Genomic DNA, 20,593 nt, shown 5'->3' on the forward strand with positions numbered 1-20,593 from the left:
GTGTAAACTCTTTGTAACTTTTTAACCAATGAATCGATTAGGATGGTTGAGGCGGCATTCGAAAGAGCCTGTTAGCCATCAACTTTTCTGAATATTGCAGATCATTTGATCAAGTAGACTCGAAAATTTGGCGAATTACAAAAAAAAAATTTTTTTTTTTTAGTTTATTATTGATTTCTCAGAAACGAATTGAACGATCAACTTCAAAATATATTCAGCTCTAGAAGTTGATAAGTCGTGTCGAACGCGACCTCAACCATCTCAATCGGTTAATTTGTTCGAGAGATATCGCGGGAGAAAGAAATGGTAAAAAACTGTTATTGGCGAATATCTTTGAAATTTTTCAACCAAACAATTCCCAAATCTGATCAGCTCTAGAACTCAATAAAACACGTCAATTGCCGCCTCAACCATCAAAATCAGTTAATTCATTCGCGAGATATCGTGGAAGAAAGAAATGCTAAAAATCGGTTTTTTTCGAAAACAACGGTAACAATAGTATTTTCGAGTTTGAGGAGCTCAAAAATGCATTCTCAACAAAGTTTTCGAGCTCAAAGAGCTCGAAAACAGCGAGAAGTTTTAGGGCCCCGGGTCAAAAATAAAACTTGATTCAGGCTCGCTTCGCCTTATTTTCTTTTGAAGTTATCGACTTGCCGACGATTTTTAACTTCCCGCTAAGAAAATTGTAAATTTTCAAAAATTCGGGAAGTTATTGGTTTCGGTCCGATTTACGAAAATCGAATTTCTATCAGATGTCGACGTTTTGAGGTCCTAGGAAGCTATTCTGACTAATTTCAAGATGATGTCCGAGTGTATGTATGTATGTATGTACGTACGTACGTATGTAAATACCTGTATCTTTTGAACGGATGAACCGATTTTGAACTTTAAGGTGCCATTCGACGCGGATTGTCAATATCTTGAAGCCGAGAGGAAATTGAGCTTGGTCGGTAGGGCTCGTTCAGAGATATTCCAAAAATAAAGTTTTTTCAAAAATGTTTTTTTTGGATAACTTTTAATGTGCTCGAAGGATTAATTCCAAAATGGACTGGGCTCTAGAGCTTTATAAGCCGCGTCGAATGCCACCTCAACCATCAAAATCGGTTCATTCGTTCAAGAGAAACCGTTGTCGAAAGAATTAAAAAAAAAAATTTTTTTTATTTTTCCTGAAATATCTCAAAAACGACTCGATAAATCGGATCCAAAATTTTATCAGCTTTAGAACTTGACAAAACGCATCGATTGCCGCCTCAACCATCAAAATCGGTTAATTCGTTCGCGAGATATCGTGGGAGAAAGAAATGCTAAAAAATGGTTTTTTATAAAACAATGGCATACAAAAGTATTTGCGAGCTCGTAGAGCTCGAAAATGTATTCACAATAGTGTTTTCGAGCTCAACGAGCTCGAAAACAGCGGGAAGTTTTGGGGCTGGCCCGCAGGGTCAACTGACAGACCGATTTTTTTGATAAGATCTCGACTTTTTCGACTTAAATTTAATTTTTTTCAACTTTTTGAACTTTTTTCATCTTAGTTTTAACTTATTCGTCTTTACTTTGAGCACGATAGTTATTCACATTACTTTTGACTTGCTAAACCAAGTCGAAAAAAAGTCATTTATTTGCCTTACTTTCGCCTTAATATATAAAAATTATTTCACCTTAGTTCTGACTTTTCCGACTTATAACTTAAGTCGAATAAGTCCACATCAAGTCAGTTTTGACTTGATTTAGACTTTTTCGCCTTACATTTTAAGTCTAATAAGTCTAAACCAAGTCAATTTCGACTTGATTTCAACTTTTTCGTCTTAAATCGTGACTAAGTAAGCCAGTTAAGTCTAAACCAAGGCGAAAACTTAATATATATCATACCTCCGTAAAAAAGTCGAGTTTGTCTTGTGAAAAACGGCTCCAAAATTCGACTTGGTAAACCAAGTCTAAATCAAGTTTTATTTTTGACCCGGGGCTGGCCCGCAGGGTCAGCCGATAGACAGATTTTTTTTTTAACGCAGCGCTATCCAGGTTTATGGAGTAGTTAATTAGTATCGTACCTTTTAAACTTGCTTACATATGATCGGCAGCAATGAGCAGATCGCATAACTAAATTCCCACTAGCTCCCTAACTATTATATACAAGCATATAAAACTTTATCTAGTAATTTTATGAAGTTATATATAACTTTATATAAAATCATATTAATTTTTATAAATTCCTCACAAGAGTATATCAATCTTATAAGAACTTTATAAGATCATATAAGCTTTTATGTAATCAAATATAATCTTGTATATTTCTTATATGATCATATATAAATTGTATATGAATATGTATGTTTATATATGATCATGTAAAATCTTTTTTTTCTGGGTAGTCTAATGAAATATCAGCGTTAACTAGAAAACAAAAAAATAATAATTTAAAAAATGAATAACCTCTGCCATTTAAATCTAAAGTATACCGCAACGGTCCAATTACTCGCTAATCATGAATTAGTGAAAATAAGTAAATATTCACTAGTTCCAAGTGCAAATCGAACCACTAATTCCAAAAAGTGGTTCGATTGGCACTCTAAATTAGTGAATATTCTCTTATTTCACTTATTCATGTTTAGAGATTATTTGGTTTTAAAAAAAAAAAATTTTACACACTATTTCATTTTTTTTTTAATTTTCCTTACAACATCTATATGTACCTTCTTTCCGATGAAACCATTAGTGAACCTTATTTCCGGGTTAAAACAGACAACCTTTTTTAAAAACTCAGCATTACAATCATCAGCCGTGAGATGAGGATGATAATGACAATAACAACTCTCTTTGAGTAGCTTTAAACTTTTTTTCGACGAGCCATTCATTTTGTATATTATTCCTTTTTTAGCGTAACTTAAACCGTCAATATAACGATGTGCCCAAGCACTAAGTGCACCATTTATTATTTTCAATAACTTACAATAGTAACCCTCAACCCCAACTTGATTAACTTTTTCCTCAACACTTTTACAATTGTACCAATACAGTTTTTTAGTGTCATTAATATTAATAACACTTATTGTGTGCCGTTTACACAGACATATTAACTTTTTGCATTGTCTTTTGTGTAATGTTTTAAGATCAGTATATCCCTCGGCAACGCTGCTATCACCGCTCACTGCTAGCAGATCTGGAAAACTAGACGCACACCCAAGTGACCATCCCTGATCTACCATGCTTCACTCAGACACGTATAATAACAATCTATATCAGTGAGCAATATATAAAAACACAAATATAGAAAAATGTAGCGTTAGCAGTAGTATAACTACAGTTCGCCATTATTTTGAAATCAACCCTTAAATAACAGAGCTGAATAGTTGCTGTTACTGCTATAATGTTCTCTTGCTTTGGTTTACTTTCCTTTTTCATTTGTCACTGTCCCACATTCTAGCAATTGTCCGATGACGAAACTGGATGGATTTTTCATCGAGGGTGGCTTTCATTATTGTTTTCGAGTTGCTGCCAACTGTTTTCTCTGACTTCTTGTTATGTTTCTAGAATTTTAAGTGATGTGTGGATGTAAGTGATAAAGAAGAAAGACACCGGAGAAGATATTAAAAAAAAATACTGATAAACTACTAAAGTTTCTTTTTTTATATGTCTTATTTTTATTTTTTCCTTGCCTGTTCTTGTTGTTCTTTTCACTGCTACTGTAATGCACTCAAAGGGATGACGTATTCAATTTTAATGACAAGTCTTAGATTCCTTTTTCTTTATATTTAATATTTAAAAAGTCCTTCAAGCGATTGTCAAAATATATTTTTTAATCATCGAATTCTTTTTGTCTCATAATAATGGACATTAATGTTGAAAATTCTTTTATTGCAAATTTAATACCACATATTACCAATGTGTACATCACATAAAGTGTAAATATTTTATAAGCTCTGCGCATCTTACATTTTTTTAGTTTAAATTCTAACTATGCTTTATTTCATTATTTATTATTTAAACTTTTTACTTATTTAATTATAATTATAAATTTAATTTTAAAATTACAAGGACGTATTTATTTAATTTTATTATTTAAATAAATAAGTTGTCAACAATATTTTGTAAATAGAATAGTATCTTTTTAAACAGTCGAAAGACTTTACATACAAAAATATTTTTTTTAAAATATTTACTCCATATAATTATTTTATTTTTCTAAAATCCTTTTTGAGTATTTAATATATTCGTTTGTACATATATGTATATAAACAGAATAGCTATAAAATGTTTTCGAGTGTGAATGTGCTTGAGAGCTTATTGCAAACCGGAAAACATTGGCTAATAGTTTAAGTAAACCAATCGTTACAACCGGAAATCGATATGATGCACTCGTACAAATAATCACACTTAAAAATAATCAGAGTCTAGTTGTTATATTGATTTAAAACTCACTGTTTTTTAAATTTAATTTTAATTATTCATTGTCATCTTCTTTTTCTATTAGACATTACCAATTTCATTATATTTAAAATTTTAATTCTCTCATTTAATTAAAATACTCGAAAGTTTATTTTAAATCCAGGTACCTGGTTATCGCGCGATTAAAACATTTTTTATTTATTCTTATTCAGCTCACAGATGTCGCTCTTATTTTCCATTAAACTATATTTTTTATTTGTTTTATTAATTTATAGTAATAACACTAATTATTATTATTGTTATCATTATTATTACTCTATTTTTATTAAAATAATTTAAAAACCACCTTACAATCACATTTATTCATCACAGTAAAAGTATTTTAATTTTATCATTATAAATACATGTATATTTGTCAAGTATCAAGTATTTCTTCAACTAAAATTTCTTCAATAAATCCCCGAGAACATTGACAACTGCGCAACTCTGGCCGCGGTCGCCCTCTGGATCTTTAACGGTCGACGTCCACACGCAGCAAAATATATCTGGACGTCGACCGCGTGACAATGTTTCCACCAATTTACTGACCTACGATCTCAGAACATCAAAAAGTCTTCATTGTTTCAAACTAAATCCTTTTACAACACCTCAATGTATCTATACAATATTGTGCACCTCGGACGCGAAGCGGAGAGCTAGTGCTCTACTGTCGCCAAATGTCAAAGCAAGGTTATCGTCAACTTAAATCATCTCCACTAATTATTTTTATTATTATTATTATTTATCAATCAGCTATCAGTCACTCGAAGAAAATTCAAAAATGACTTGTAATCTTAAATATATAATACCATTAGATAAACCGCACAAAATAATTCAGTGCCACATAAAAATGAAACTCAACATGTACATGATGTGAAATATTGTTTTTTTAAATCCGATAAAATTTATCAATGCATAGAGTCTAATAAAATAGTTATAATAATGTCAAGTCGGATTAATTGAAAAGTTATGCTAATTAACAGTGAAGATTGTTAAGCATCCCGAAGGCACAGTACGCACGTCAGTACGAGCTTCGATTCAAAGTTATAAGTAAATTCTCACAAGCGAAAGCTAACCAGTATTTATAACAGACTATAGGTATGGTACCAACGGCGCTTGCTTATTAAGTAGGACCTACTTTATTCTCTTAACTTAAGTTATAATAGATACGAGCGGTTTGGTATGTACGTGTTTAGCTCTGGATTGGAGTCTGGACTGAGCTACTGCTGGAAGAGAAAACAGCTGCGGCAATAGATAGCATGATTCTAGTCAGTGTTACACCGCCTCCTTATGAGAGAATCAATAACGTTGCAGTGACGGTAACGTTGTGTCAGCGATGGTAGGTAGGTTGGTTGGTTGGTTGTGGGTATGTAGGTGATGAGGGGATATATGTATATATATATATATATATATATATATATATATATATATATATATATATATATATATATATATATATATATATATATATATATATATATATATATATATATATATATACATGTATAGTATAGTAATGGTTTTCGTTGGATAGGACAATATAATATAAAGTTGGTTGTAGTTGTAAAGAGATATATAAATATAGACCAATAGATGTGTGGAAATTTAACACACATACACGGAAGCCCGGAATTCCAGCTCAATGATAAAATTATTGAGCATGCGCACTAATTTTATATTTTCAACCCCACCATACTGTTGGTACCGCAACGCGCCAATTTACTGTTGGCAACCCCGGCGATTTATATATTTATTATTCTTTCTTTGTTTTCATTATAAATGTCTCTATTTGTGTACTTTTTTTTCATGCTTTTTATCTTGCAGATGGTGCTATTGATAATGTCCTATATTTTACAGTTTAGAGAAAAACAAAACAATGAGTAAAATTACTGAGCACCATACACGGGAAAAAATTCCAATTAAATTTACGATACTAACATCGTAAGTTTTCCTATTGATTATTGTAGGGGTTGACTATACCTTTAAAATCATAATTATTACGATGTAGCATTAGAAATTTCATTTAAGAAATAATGCTTCAGACGAATATCACAAAGTCTTAAGTGCTTTGGTATAAGTTACGATGTAAACATCGTAAAATTTGATACAATAGGAATATTAAATAAAAATATCAAATAATAACCGCTCGGGTGTTGGATTCAAACACGAGACCTTTCGATGAGTGTGAACTGACCGACACCTTGGATCACTAGGCCACAGAAGGGGCCACGAATCTAAGAAGTTTTTAAGATCCATATAAGCAATATAAATAAACATAACAGTCATAAGTCACGAGGACGTCTCTAACGGTGGAAACAGTTACTATTTAAAAATTATGATGTAACATCGTAATTTTCATAACTTACAGTGTATTACAACAGAGGCAGAGCTATAATATTTATTTTATTCAAAAGTACATAGAAAGATAAATATAGGAAAAAGTATAGTTTTTGAATTGTAATTTTTATTTTATTCTTTTTACGATGTTAACATTGTAATTTTTGAAATAATTTTTAACCCAAAAAGTTTTTGTTGAAATTACGATGTTAAATAATAAAAAATGTAATTTACACAGTAAATTTTAAAATAAGCCATTTGAAAATTGATGTTAATGAAATAATATTTTTTACTCATGTATGGAGTTTTTTTTTTTTAACAAAAAAAAAAAATGTGTACATCACCACAACTGCATTAAGGGTGAGCAGCTGTTGCTATAAGCATTCGCGCATGCATACTTTTAAGATAAAATTTTATATTTAAGTTTTATTTTTCGTTTTACCTCATACTCTCGGCTCTTTGATATCTTATAATCAAATAAATACTTCTAACAGTGTACTATTGTGGCAAACATGAGAAAAATAATGTATCAAATAGCCTTAAAATATGTGCTCCATATCTTGTGCGATATGAGTTTTTGCAAAAGTATAAAAAAACTATAATAGATAAATGAAGAAAAAAATAAATTTAAAAGACGTTAAGATTTTCCACTATTGCAACTTTGTATGCTTGTTAATTTTCTATACACAAGTACAGGGTCAGTAGGTTATCGATATTTGTCCTTTGAAAAATAAAAATAGATATACAAGGCTGAATTACTAGTAGCTCATATAAGAAGTAGTATATCGAGTGTATGAAATTTACTATAAAATTTATCCTGACATTTCTATATAAATTTTTTATCAAGATATAACTTAATGTATAGAACTTTCATGAATTCAAATTCACTTTTACTATTCAGTAAATTTATCTTAAGAAAAATATTTAAAAAATCCTGCTTATGAATATTTTTTAAAGTTTAATGAAAAATGCTTACTCATAGTCATAATAAAATATCTTTCTTTAAATTTTATAAATAAAAACAGGTGTAAATATAAATGAGTATATGTATATGAATATATATATATATATATATATATACATATATATATATATATATATATATATATATATATACACATGTAGATATCAATTGAATATTGATTGTCACTATACTTCAGGCCATAAATAATAAAAAACATTAATTTTCATCCATTTGACAAGATGAGTGATAGATTGTATTGAGAGGGAATTCGAATTCAGTCTCATAAAATAACGATGGGCACAATGTATCGTGATGTTAAAGGATTTATTCAAAATTCATAGAATTTTCGAGGCAGATGAATTTAAATGAAGCGAATGCCTCTCGTGAATATAGGGTTACAAATATAATTTTTGAAAAATAACTGAGACATAAACATCCTGTTATTAAATTTTAAAAACATAGCATACGGTAAATCGAGTTTTGAGGGCACTTATTTTGAAGATAACTTTTTTACCGTAAATTTTATTTAAATTATTTGTTGCAATCAAATTTATTTCAGTAGATTCAAATAAATAAAAAAAGATGTAATTAAGCAGAGATTACTTTTGAACTCTCGAGTATATTTTCTTGAATAACTTCCAAAAATTTTTAATAAATACTTTCTTCGTTATTTTAATTCTAGGGCGACACAATGTTATTTTATTTTTATTTGAAATAATATCTTTTATATAGACATAATCTATACAATCTCAAATTTAGTAGAACAGTCATGAATTAGTGTTCAAAATACATAAAAATAAATATCCTTGGGTGTCAACTTAAAAGTAATTATTAGTACACGGCAAATATAAAAAATATAGGGGAAAGGAGGCAAAGTGGGCTCCTTAAGGAAAATAATTATATCATCATCAATTTTTTTTACGCGATTACTTCTTTTTAGACTCTTGATACTTATTTTCACTTCATTATGCTGCGTCTATGAAAATTGAAAAATCGAAAATTAGGGGCAAAGTGGGCCCTCAAAAATATTTCGGATTTAATATTTTTTATTCTTTACACGTGTGATAATTGCAAATAACTATAAAACGATTGTATTTTAATAATATAAAAAATCATTTTAATAGTCTGCTGCGATAAAACTTTAAAACGTTATTTTATTATCTTTACACTGTAAAAAATTCGCGGAGTGAATGCGGATTAAATCCGGAGTGAATGCGGAGTGAAAGAATTTTTAATTATTCACTCACCTCGGAGTGTAATTCACTCCGCAGGGGAGTTTTCGCGGAGCAGATAATTTTTTATTAATTTAATCCCTCTGGAGTGAAATTTACTCCGGAGCGGAGTTTTGTAAATATTATTAATAAAAAATAACTCCACTCAATAAAATCGAAGTAAAAACTCGCGTATTACATAATTGATCAGCTGTTACGCACACACATACGCACATACATATTTAGACACACACGCGCACTCGCACACACACACACACACACACACACACACACACACACACACACATTTGCACACACACACACACACACACACACACACACACACACACGCATACAAACACCTGTACACACCCAAACACACACATGCACGCAAACACACACTCGCCCACACACACACATTGTTTAGCAGTTTAATATAAATTAATATAAATTTATTTAAGTATTAAAACTCCGGACCGGAGTGAATTGGGAGTGAAATAAAATCCGCGTCACTCCGCAATCACTCCGCTAAAAAAAACTCCCAATTCACTCCGCATGCGGAGTGATTTTTTTTAAAACTCTGGAACTCCGAGTGGCGGAGTGAATGCGGAGTGAATTCGGATTTAATTTCACTCCGAATTCACTTCGAATTCACTCCGGATTTTTTACAGTGTAACTTTCTTAATAAATTATATCTTATGAACAGTTTTGCTGGTCTATTTTAGTCCTCATTACATAAGAAATTTCGATAAGCTTATCCGTCCGAATTTATTGACGTATAGAAAATTTTGAGGGGCCCACTTTGCCCCCATATTTTTTGAAGTTTTGAAAATTTTAAGGGGGCCACTTTGCCCCCTCCTTCCCTACTCTAAGCTTGATGCACGGGCTCGGCTATTTTAGTCATTTAAAAACTCGGCTAGCGTGACTTCCTAATTCCAAAACCCATAGTAAGAGCTAATAGTTTAAGAGCTTTTGTTACTTTTCCACCTTCTGATGTCTTTAGCACACAATCCCATTATAATTTTTTTTTCTTTTAGAACACACATTTAAAACATAATACTCTTGTAAATTTGACTACTGAAAAGTAAGTCACTAATTCAAATAGTGGTATACTTTTCACAAGCAATAAGTGACTATTCACTGCCAAATAGCGATTGTCAAGTGATTATCACTAATTCGTTTTTAGAGAGTAACCGCGGCTTCTTTTATATTTAGGGGAATACAACATTGGGTATTTCAAGTCATAGTAGTTCCAACGAAAACGTCGTCCTATAAAATGGACAGTAGGGGTTTTTAACGCAAATTTTTTTACGGTGACATTTTGCACGCCTCAAACGTGAACCGTAGAGCTTGTGCTTTATAAAGGACTTGTAAAGGTCAAGCGATTTCCTCACATTAAACTGTTTATATTATTTTCATATCTTATTCACACGTTATAATTAACATTAATCTAAAGAGAAAACATCAATAAACAAAGTATATAATTTGTGGCACGTGGTCCAATAGGAACGATAGCCAGTAAGGATAAAAAAAGCTATATAATTTAATTAAGTTGTCCGATACGTATTATTGTAAACAAATGTTTGAGAAAAAAAATTTTATCATGGACGTCAATGAGTCTGTAGTTTTAAAAAAGTCTGTGGTACGGATATCTCGAGAACGACCTGACGAAATGATTTAATTTTTTCTTCAGTTTCTTCAAAATTATGCAAAGAAGGTTCTTTTCGAAAATCACTACTGTATTCCTTTTCGTTCTTTTTATAGTAAATCATTGCTGTTAAAACCGGGATTTTAACATGTAAACAAACACACATGCAGCCATTTTTGTCGAAAATGTTTTCCTTTTCTTCTCTTACTTTTTTTTTTTATACGCAGTCAATAATATATTTATCATGTCAATTTCAACACGCTAAAAATAAAATGATAACTATCACCATCTTGCAATAGGAAATGATTACTATTTGTATGTGATAATCATTATCATGCTTTTGTGTTAACTATTCGATTCTCGCATAGTAATATTTACTATTGCTGATAGGAATAGCTACCGTCTAGATAGTAATGATTCTTATACATGAAATTTTTTTAAATTTCACCTTCCAAGATAAATAATGATTATCATCTCGGATAAGAATGCTTACCATCTTCAATAGGAAAAGAATAACAATTCTTTAATAACAATTCTTTAAATAATTTAACATAAAAGAATGAGAATCATCCTGCATGAAAAAAACTGTACATGGACGAACAAATATTGATAAGTATATGATGAATATGTGACGATATATAACGGAAAAATTACATATATCTAATTATATTTGTTTACTGAATATAATTATGATATATCTGACTTGATATATCTCTGAATGTATTATTGCCATATACATTTCTATATATGTTGCAAAATATAATGTAACAATATAGTAATTTTTGATTTGTGACCGTATATATTGTAAAGTATATGATGAGATATATTGTTGCTTTGTAATACTATATATATTTTACTACATATTCCATACAAAGTTTGGAAATCGGCCCTAGATCGGGCCATTACTTGGCCAAGGATGACGATTCATGGCTCAGCAATGGCAATTTTTATTGGCCGATAAACAGCTTATAGCCGGAAAGATAACCTCGGCCAATTGATGGCACTCGACTGTCGGCCAAGTAATGGCAGCCAGCAATCAGCTAAGCGAGCAATTTAAATGATATAATCGATTATTTAGAAACAAAAAAAAAATTTTGGTTCAATCATTTTGGTGATGCGGGAATTATCACACGTGTGATCAATTTAATTTCTAATCGAGTAGAAATTTTTACTATAGAGAAAAAACGCTAGAGTTATCAACTGACCGCACACCCTTTAGTGGGATTCGAACCCGGGACTGTACGAACGAAAGACTGAAAATTTCAGGGTCTTCTATAAGAATAGACAAAAGTATTCTACAAAAAAATTTTAGCCGAAAAAATATAAGTTTTTAATTTATTCAATTTTTAACATTTCAAATAAATTTTTTTTCTTGTAGCCCTAAATATCCTCTTTAAAATGAAACAAGGCCAATACTTGTCACTATAATAGTTTTCAAGTTATTCAAAAAATAAACTTGAAAGATTCGAAAAATGATAAAGTTTTCAATTTTGCATAACTTTTGAGGAAATTAAAAAAATTGTTTTAGTTGGTAAAACTTCGTTATAGGATAAAAGAAAACTTCTGACCAAATTTCATCCAAATTGGAAGGGGTTGATTCCAACAATCGGTGGATTTGATATCCCGGGTCACAAATAAAACTTGATTCGGGCTCGCTTCACCTTATTTTCTTTTGAAGTTATCGATTTGCCGACGATTTTCGATAATATCTCGACTTTTTCGACTTAAATTAAATTTTTTTCAACTTTTTGAACTTTTTTTATCTCAGTTTCAACTTATTTCAACTTATTCGTATTTTTTTATGTTAGTTTCAACTTATTCGACTTTACTTCGAGCACGATAGTCATTCACCTTACTATTGACTTGCTGAACCAAGTCGAAAAAAAGTTATTTATCCACCTTACTTTCGTCTTAATATATAAAAATTATTTCACCTTCGTTTTGACTTTTTCGCCTTATAATTTAAGTCGAATAAGTCTAAATTCAGTCAGTTTCGTCTTGATTTAGACTTTCTCGCCTTTTATTTTAAGTCGAATAAGTCTTAACCAAGTCAATTTCGACTTGATCTTGACTTTTTCGTCTTAAAATTTAAGTCGAATACGTCTAAACCAAGTCAATTTCGACTTGATTTCAACTTTTTCGTCTTAAATCGTGACTGAGTAAGCCAGTTGAGTCTAAACCAAGGCAAAAACTAAATGTATTTCATATCTCCATAAAAAAAGTCGAGTTTGTCTTATGAAAAACGGCTCCTAATTTCGACTTGGTAAACCAAGTCTAAATCAAGTTTTATTTTTGACCCGGGATAGAATGACCCAGTGTAAAATTGCTTATTAGATTAAACTAGACGACCAATGAATAAATTTTAACAGATCAGATATTTTTAATTTGTATATTTTTACGCGAATATTTTGAAAGAGATTCCATCGTTACACGAAAAAAAGTTTACTGTTGCTGAAACAGGAGGTATTCATGTTGCAGCAACAGGATTTTCCTGCAGCTACAACAGGAGACAGCCATATAGCAGCAACAGGAAAAAATCCTGTTACAGCAACAGGACTAATACTGTTGCTAGAACAGGATTTTTTCCTGTTGCTGCAACATTAATGCCTCCTGTTACAGCAGCAGTAAATTTTTTTCCGTGTAGAAGTTCATGATCGGTTGAAGAAATGAATAGTCAATATGACGTAAGTAAAGGGAGTCTAAAGAAGATCTGAAAATGTTGATAAGACAACTGAGAACTGATGTGAATGACCACTCACCTCTGACGACGTCAAGTAGCAAAGTCTCGAGTCTGTACTTTCCAAAGATGCTTGTTGCACAATTCCATATCTGCTGTCTCTATCAGACATGTAATCTGACCTTACGCTGTCTTGTCGATCAAAAGTTCCACTAGAAAATAGTACGTTCCATTATATATGTGTACATCAATAGTAATAAGAAATTATACTAATCAAACGTACACGGAGGAAAATCAGACTCAAAAATACATGAAATAATAATAGAAATTAGATCAAATTTTATTGTGCTTGTTTATTAAACTTGAAATAGGTCATTTTTGTTTTTTAATTCGTGTAATTTGTACTTATAATGTTGCTAGTCTAGCAGAGTCATTCATAAAGTCTTATTTAACATATCTGTCAATTATTAATTAAATAATTTAATTGGGATTTATAAATATAAATGTCAGTGATATTTAAATTGAAAAAAAAAAAACACTATCGGTTAACTGTTGATTTACAAAGAGGTCACCCATCCAACTAATGTCCCACATCAATGCTGCGTAACTTTTGATATCGCTGGGTTGTCGTCTCTTCCTAACAAACAATCCATGGCACTACTCAAGTCAAAAGTATCAGATTGATACATTCTACATAAATAATGCACCGAATAATGAATTTGGTTCTGTACATAAATTAAAATTGTTTGGAAAGTCCAAAGGTGCACTCCTCAAATGCTCATGTTATAATATAAAAGCTAACCATTAAAATAAAACGTTTACGGCAGCAATTGAAAGCTTTTATCAAGTTCTAGAACTGCTTAGATTTTAGAATTGATCGATTTAACAGTTTTCAAAATATTAAAAAAAAAAAAAAAAAAAATTTTTGTCGTATTTCTCAAATATTTCAGAATCTATTCGACTGAATGATCTAAAATTCTCTGGAAATCTAAGTTAAAAAAAACTCCCCTCGCGGTTTTGGAAATACCGAAATAATACCGGAATTATACGGTATAAATACTGCATAAATATGGTATTATTCAAGTTTTTTTGGCCAGTTTTTTTGCCGCATTACTACCAAAAATTTACGAAAAAAATTCAGAATATTTGCGGTAATAAAACAGAAAAAATACGGTATTTTAACAGCATTAAAACCGTAATTATACAGCATAATTTCGGCATTTTTGCAGCATTAAACCGTTCTACCCGGGACAAAAATTATATATAATTATATAAAATTTTATTTAATTATATATAATAATATATAACATTATAAAGTTGTATGTATAATAACCGTCATGAAAAAAAAAAAAAAAAAAAAAACCCGCCAACTCGTGGGCTCGATCCCGAGTCCTAATGATTCAAAGCCTGATCTGTTAACCATTATGCCAAATCGCTTATTCAAAAGTTGATACAAATTATATTTATATGTATACAAACAAACTTAAGAAAATTGAAAACCTCAATTTTCCCGGATTCTTATTTTCACTTACATTCTTTTGTTTCAATAAGAAATGTGTGAACTAATAGAATAAAATATAAAATTTTACACTTTGCACATTTTCGATGATTTTAACCGCAGAAGCAAATATAAAATAAAACCAAATTTTTTACAATTTTTCATTATATCAGGATAAATCTGGCAAAATCGCAGGATATCTACGGTATAATTACCAAAAAAATACGATTTTATTATTATAAAATTATCGCATTATTGCGGTATTTATATAGCATTTTTTCGGTAAAAGTTCGGCATTTTTATAGTTTTTTTACGGCATTTTTTTGGTAAAAGTTCGGCATTTTTATAGTAATTTTACTATAATAATCTGGTAACTCTACAGTATAAGTACAGGAAAAAAACTGGCCAATATAACCATATTATTACCAAATTATTACGGTAAATTTACGGCATGTGTATAAATGCCGAAAATTTACGGCATTTTTACGGCATTCGCAAAACCGCGAGGGTCTGCTGAATGCCTCAAGAACCACCTAGATCGATTAATTTATTTAAAAAAAAATAAGAGGTTTACACACACACACACACACACACACACACACACACACACACACACACACACACACACACACACACACACACACACACATACACACACACACACACACACACACACACACACACACACACGCGCGCGCGCGCGAACACACACATAGAGGCGTATTTCTGAAATTATGAGAATAGCATCCTAAGACCTTCGAACGTCGACATTTGATGAAAATTCGATTTTTAAAAATTGGGGTGAAAACAATAACTTCCCGAATTTTTGAAAATTCGCAATTTTTTCCAGTGGAAAGTTAAAAATCAAATTGATAATTTATAAGTTGAATAAAAATTTACAAAAAAAAAAAAATTAATTTATATTATAAAATAATAGTAATGATTAAAAATAAAATGAGCGATTGAGGTGTGCATTTTTCGATTTTCCTACACTTTTTTTCAAAATATTCTCCAGTTCGTTTTCTTCTGTGTAAACTTAAGTTTGTTGTTATTGAATACTGCTGTCACATTTTTAATTTAGACTTGATACATTTGTCCTTTTTGTTTTTACGTACTATAGTTGTAATAATTTGTTAGCGTAGAGTTAACTATTATGATAAATGAGTCTAAAAAGTTCGGATGGCTGTGGCCCCATTTTATCTCAAGCGTATTAAAAAATTTTATTCGAATCGACAAGTCTAAACTAATTTCGCCAAATTGAAAACTTTTACGTTTTAATCCACTTCAAGGAACAGCGTCAATGGAAAGACAAATCTTGCATCTAACGACATTGGGTCCGAGTCGGCATAAACTTTTTAATTTGAATTATTTTATAATTTTGAATTTAGAGATAACTATGACATTTCATATATCCAACTATTATGTAGCGAACAACTCGATAACATTTTTATCATGTTTGACAACCCATAACCCCCAGTGTGTATTCGAATCTGTTTTTCAAATTTTCGCTGGGTGCGCTAATTGAATAGGTTTCGATGTCAGTCCTAAATATGATTAAGTTGGGAGCCTAATTTATACAAACGTAAGACGGTAGCTAACAGACAGAGTTAGGTGAACACGAGAAAAGTAACAACTAGATGCAGGACTGCTGAGTAGCTTGAAAAATGCGAGAAAGTATCCGAAAAACAACAGTTATTTTCAATTCACCACGAAGTTGTAGGAATGTTTACGTCAACTAATTGAACAACAACTCTTTACAGTCAATTTTACGCCCGGCAGTAGTTATCCGTCCGTTTGCAGCCAATGTGGCTCTCAGCCCCCGCCCAATTGAAATAACTTTTTTTCTTCAGTTTTTTTCCGCAACTTTCCGTCAAAACTTCCTGTCAACTTGACTCTGAAACTTGATTGTCGACTTACAACAACTTGTGGTTCAAATTGTATTCATGATGAAGTTAAGAGTTGAAATATCTTATAATTGGCAACAGCTTGTCGTCAAGTTGATAGAAACTTCTGCTCTGCAAACCTGACTATCTAAGTACGTATACCATATATCCTATACAAAGAAACTTATATCTACTAGTTTGCTAATGAAATACGCATACTATATAAATATAATTTTTTTACGTTGCTAACTTAAAGAGATTTTTATGAAAAAAATTTGAGCTAGCTACTTTAATGTACTATGATTTGAAATTAGCTGAAAGACGAAAATTCGACAAACATCCGAGTTTTCTCTTGTGGATCCCTAAATCGGCACGAGATAAAATTTTTGTTTTTTTTTTTTCAATAGATCATAAGAATACGAAAATTGCGCGTGAATTTCGTAGAAAAAAAAACATTATTAATATATAAATAGGCGCCCTGATTGGAGCATACCCTGCTGTGACTTGTTTTAAAAATCGTGGCGCCCCCAAAAAAGCTCGAAGATCACTTAGTGATGGATGAGGACAAGTTTGTGCAATGGCATGTCTGAAATCTTTGTGATTACAAGTGGAAGAAACCGTTTTTAGGGTATTGAGGTGAAGTTGCGTCTCACCACTAATCTCTGCAACATGTAGACCAATACAGAAAATTGGTGCCACGAGGGGCCTTTCCAAGCCCAGTTTGACCGGGGTCTCTTTATTTTCTGAAACTGTAGTAGTGTTTTGCCCAAGAGAGGTATGGACCAGCAATTACCAGCCTTTCCATGGGTTTCGCTATTAGTACTCCAACTGGTATAGCCTAAAAGCTGAATTGCAGGAAACTAACAGGTGCCGCTGCGATCCTATCAACGAGTGAGACAAACCCCACCTTGAAAGCGCTTCTTAGGGAAAGCGACAGCGATTCATGCGAGCCGTCTGACACTGATGACGAAGATTGGATTCCAGCAAATATTTCTGGACCTCTAGACTTAGATCACGAAGACAATCTAGAGCATGATGAACCAGCAGGTTCTAAGATACAGGAGAGAACGGTCATGAAAATTTAGAAGTTGAGTCAGAGGTTGAGAGTAGCGAGAGTGAGAAACCCGCTAGAAATTTTAGTCAGGCAGTCATTAGGCCCGAATAAGGCATGCCAAATTCCAGACTTGCGCCAAATAAGGCAACCAAACTAGCTCGAGATCCCGAAAGTGACGCAGTTGCGAGGCCCTGCATAATTTGGCATTCTTCTTAGGCAGCGGTTTGGAAACCATACTTGCTGGTGGTAGCTTAAACCGAGTTTGCGCCAAATGAGGCAACCGCATAAGGCTCGCATCGTATACAAGCCCTATGCTTAAACATGGAAATCGGCAATATATGGTCATGTATGACTGTAACGATCATATAATTGTGCTGCTTAACTAAATTGAAAAAAAAAAAAAAATTTTTTTTTTCATTGTTTAAAATTATTTTTGCACGGCAGTTATCATCAGATATGCTAATTTAATGTTATTTTAATGTCCAATCAAATTAAAAATTTGAAATTCAAGGAAAAACGCGAAACTTATCAAGGACCGATATCGTGGGATTCGAACCCGGGACCCTACGCACGAAAGACCGACGCTTTAACGACTACGCTACACTACCGATTGTGGCTCCTAAGTTTATTAATGCTATTTAAATATTATTCGGTACCAGCCAGGAATTCCAAAGATATACTAAACTTAGGCAATGACGAAGATTTTTCAAATAACAGCCAAATTTGACATACCTAGCTTTGGCAAGCCTTTAGTCATCCTCATTGCGTTTTAGTCAGAAATTTCAAAGATACACTGAATTTACGCCCAACCAGATAACTCCTAATAACAACCAAGTTTGGAAAAGTGTTGGTATATTGAGTTTCAACTTTCCTCATAAGGAGCAGCAGGCATGGTTCAAATTAGGCTTGCCGTATTTCGTAAAGCCTCATTCGTCCTGAATTGGTATTTCGGCATGCTACACTAAAATTCCAGTCGAGTTATATATAGTCTAGTTACCATTGCCACCTACCAGTCAGGAATTCCAATGATAGGCCTGAGTGCGACCTTACCACAGATTTTCCTAGTTTCGTCTGACTTTGGCATACCAAACTTCGGCAAACCTTAGGTTACCATTGCTACCTACCAGTCAGGAATTCCGATAGTACGCCGTACTCAGGCCGATCATTGAAATTCCTGACTGGTAGGTAGCAATGGTAACCTAAGGTTTGCCGAAGTTTGGTATGCCAAAGTCAGATGAAATTAGGGCACTCTGTGGCAAGGCCGTACTCAGGCCGAACATTGACATTCCTGACTGGTAGGTAGCAGTGGTAATCTAAGGTTTGCCGAAGTTTGGTATACCGAAGTCAGACGAAACTAGGGACGTCTGTGATAAGGTCGCACTCAGGCCTATCATTGGAATTCCTGACTGGTAGGTAGAAATGGTAACTAGACTATATATATCCCGACTGGAACTCCAGTGCGGCATGCCGACTACCGATTCGGGACGAATGAGGCTTTACGAAATACGGCAAGCCTAATTTGAACCATGCCTGCTGCTCCTTATGAGGAAAGTTGAAACTCAATATACCAACACTTTTCCAAACTTGGTTGTTATTAGGAGTTATCTGGTTGGGCGTAAATTCAGTGTATCTTTGAAATTTCTGACTAAAACGCAATGAGGATGACTAAAGGCTTGCCAAAACTAGGTATGTCAAATTTGGCTGTTATTTGAAAAATCTTCGTCATTGCCTAAGTTTAGTATATCTTTGGAATTCCTGGCTGGTACCGAATAATATTTAAATAGCATTAATAAACGTAGGAGCCACAATCGCTAGTGTAGCGTAGTCGTTAAAGCGTCGGTCTTTCGTGCGTAGGGTCCCGAGTTCGAATCCCACGATAGTGGTCCTAAATTAGTTTCACGTTTTTCCTTGAATTAAAAAGTTCTAATTTGATTGGGCATTAAAATAACATTAAATTAGCACATCCGATGATAACTGCCCTGCAAAAATAATTTTAAACAATAAAAAAAAAAGTTTTTTTTTTTTTTTTCAATTTAGTTAAGCAAAATTATATGATCGTTACAGTCATACATGATCATATATTGCCAATTTCTATGTATAAGCATAGGGCTTGTATACGATGCAAGCCTTATGCGGTTGCCTCATTTGGCGCGAACTCAGTTTAAGCTACCACCAGCAAGTATGGTTTCCAAGCCGCTGCCTAAGAAGGAAGTCAAAGTAGGCAGGGCCTCGCAACTGCGTTACTTTCGGGATCTCGACCTAGTTTGGTTGCCTTATTTAGCGCAAGCCTTGAATTTGGCATGCCTTATTTGGGCCTAATCACTGCCTAACTAAAATTTCTAGTCGGGAGGAAATAAAATTTTTCAGGAAACACAAAAAACATTTTTCTGGAAAAACTTGACATTAAAATAATAAATAAATAATTGAAGACAATAATGGTAGTGTCTCTGAAAAAAATTCCAACAAGAAAAATTCGATTTTTTAATTGAAACGACTTGAAAAAATTATTTAAAGTTGTTTGGCTGATGGCGTTCCCCTTTTACTTCCCTTTTTTGGTGTAACCGAATTTGCTAAGGAATAAGCAATAAATGTTTTGTGCCAAATAATTTATTTGATTATGTATTTATTTTTATATTTTTTATTGGCAAGAAAAAAAAATCTGTAACAGGGAAAAATGAGTTATTTTATTCACTAAAATCCCGGTTTTTCGCTGATGGTCATTTACCCTACCCGCAACCCCAAACGAGCAATTTAATAAGTTTTTCGACTTGTCGCCGGGCGCGCTGATTGAAAATACTCTTACGCTTGGCCCAATCATAAATTAGTAGAGGAGTGGTTTTCCGATAACAACCGAAGACACTCGAGTGAAATAATTAAAAACGTAAGACATCAGCAGAGA

General features: G+C 32.4%; 1 protein-coding gene across 7 annotated transcripts in view; it reads right to left on the reverse strand.

The window, feature by feature from the left end:
* The window catches only part of LOC130677493 (protein still life, isoform SIF type 1), a 149,877-nt gene that overhangs the window by 75,192 nt on the left and 54,092 nt on the right, over positions 1 to 20,593 (reverse strand). For all 7 annotated transcript variants that reach the window (XM_057484513.1, XM_057484645.1, XM_057484586.1 and 4 more), the window contains one exon: positions 13,342 to 13,471. In XM_057484513.1, coding sequence (XP_057340496.1) covers positions 13,342 to 13,471 — 130 coding nt within the window. The remainder of the gene's footprint in view (positions 1 to 13,341; positions 13,472 to 20,593) is intronic.

Source organism: Microplitis mediator, chromosome 1 (genome assembly GCF_029852145.1).
Source record: "Microplitis mediator isolate UGA2020A chromosome 1, iyMicMedi2.1, whole genome shotgun sequence".
In the NCBI taxonomy this organism is placed as follows: Eukaryota; Metazoa; Arthropoda; class Insecta; order Hymenoptera; family Braconidae; genus Microplitis; species Microplitis mediator.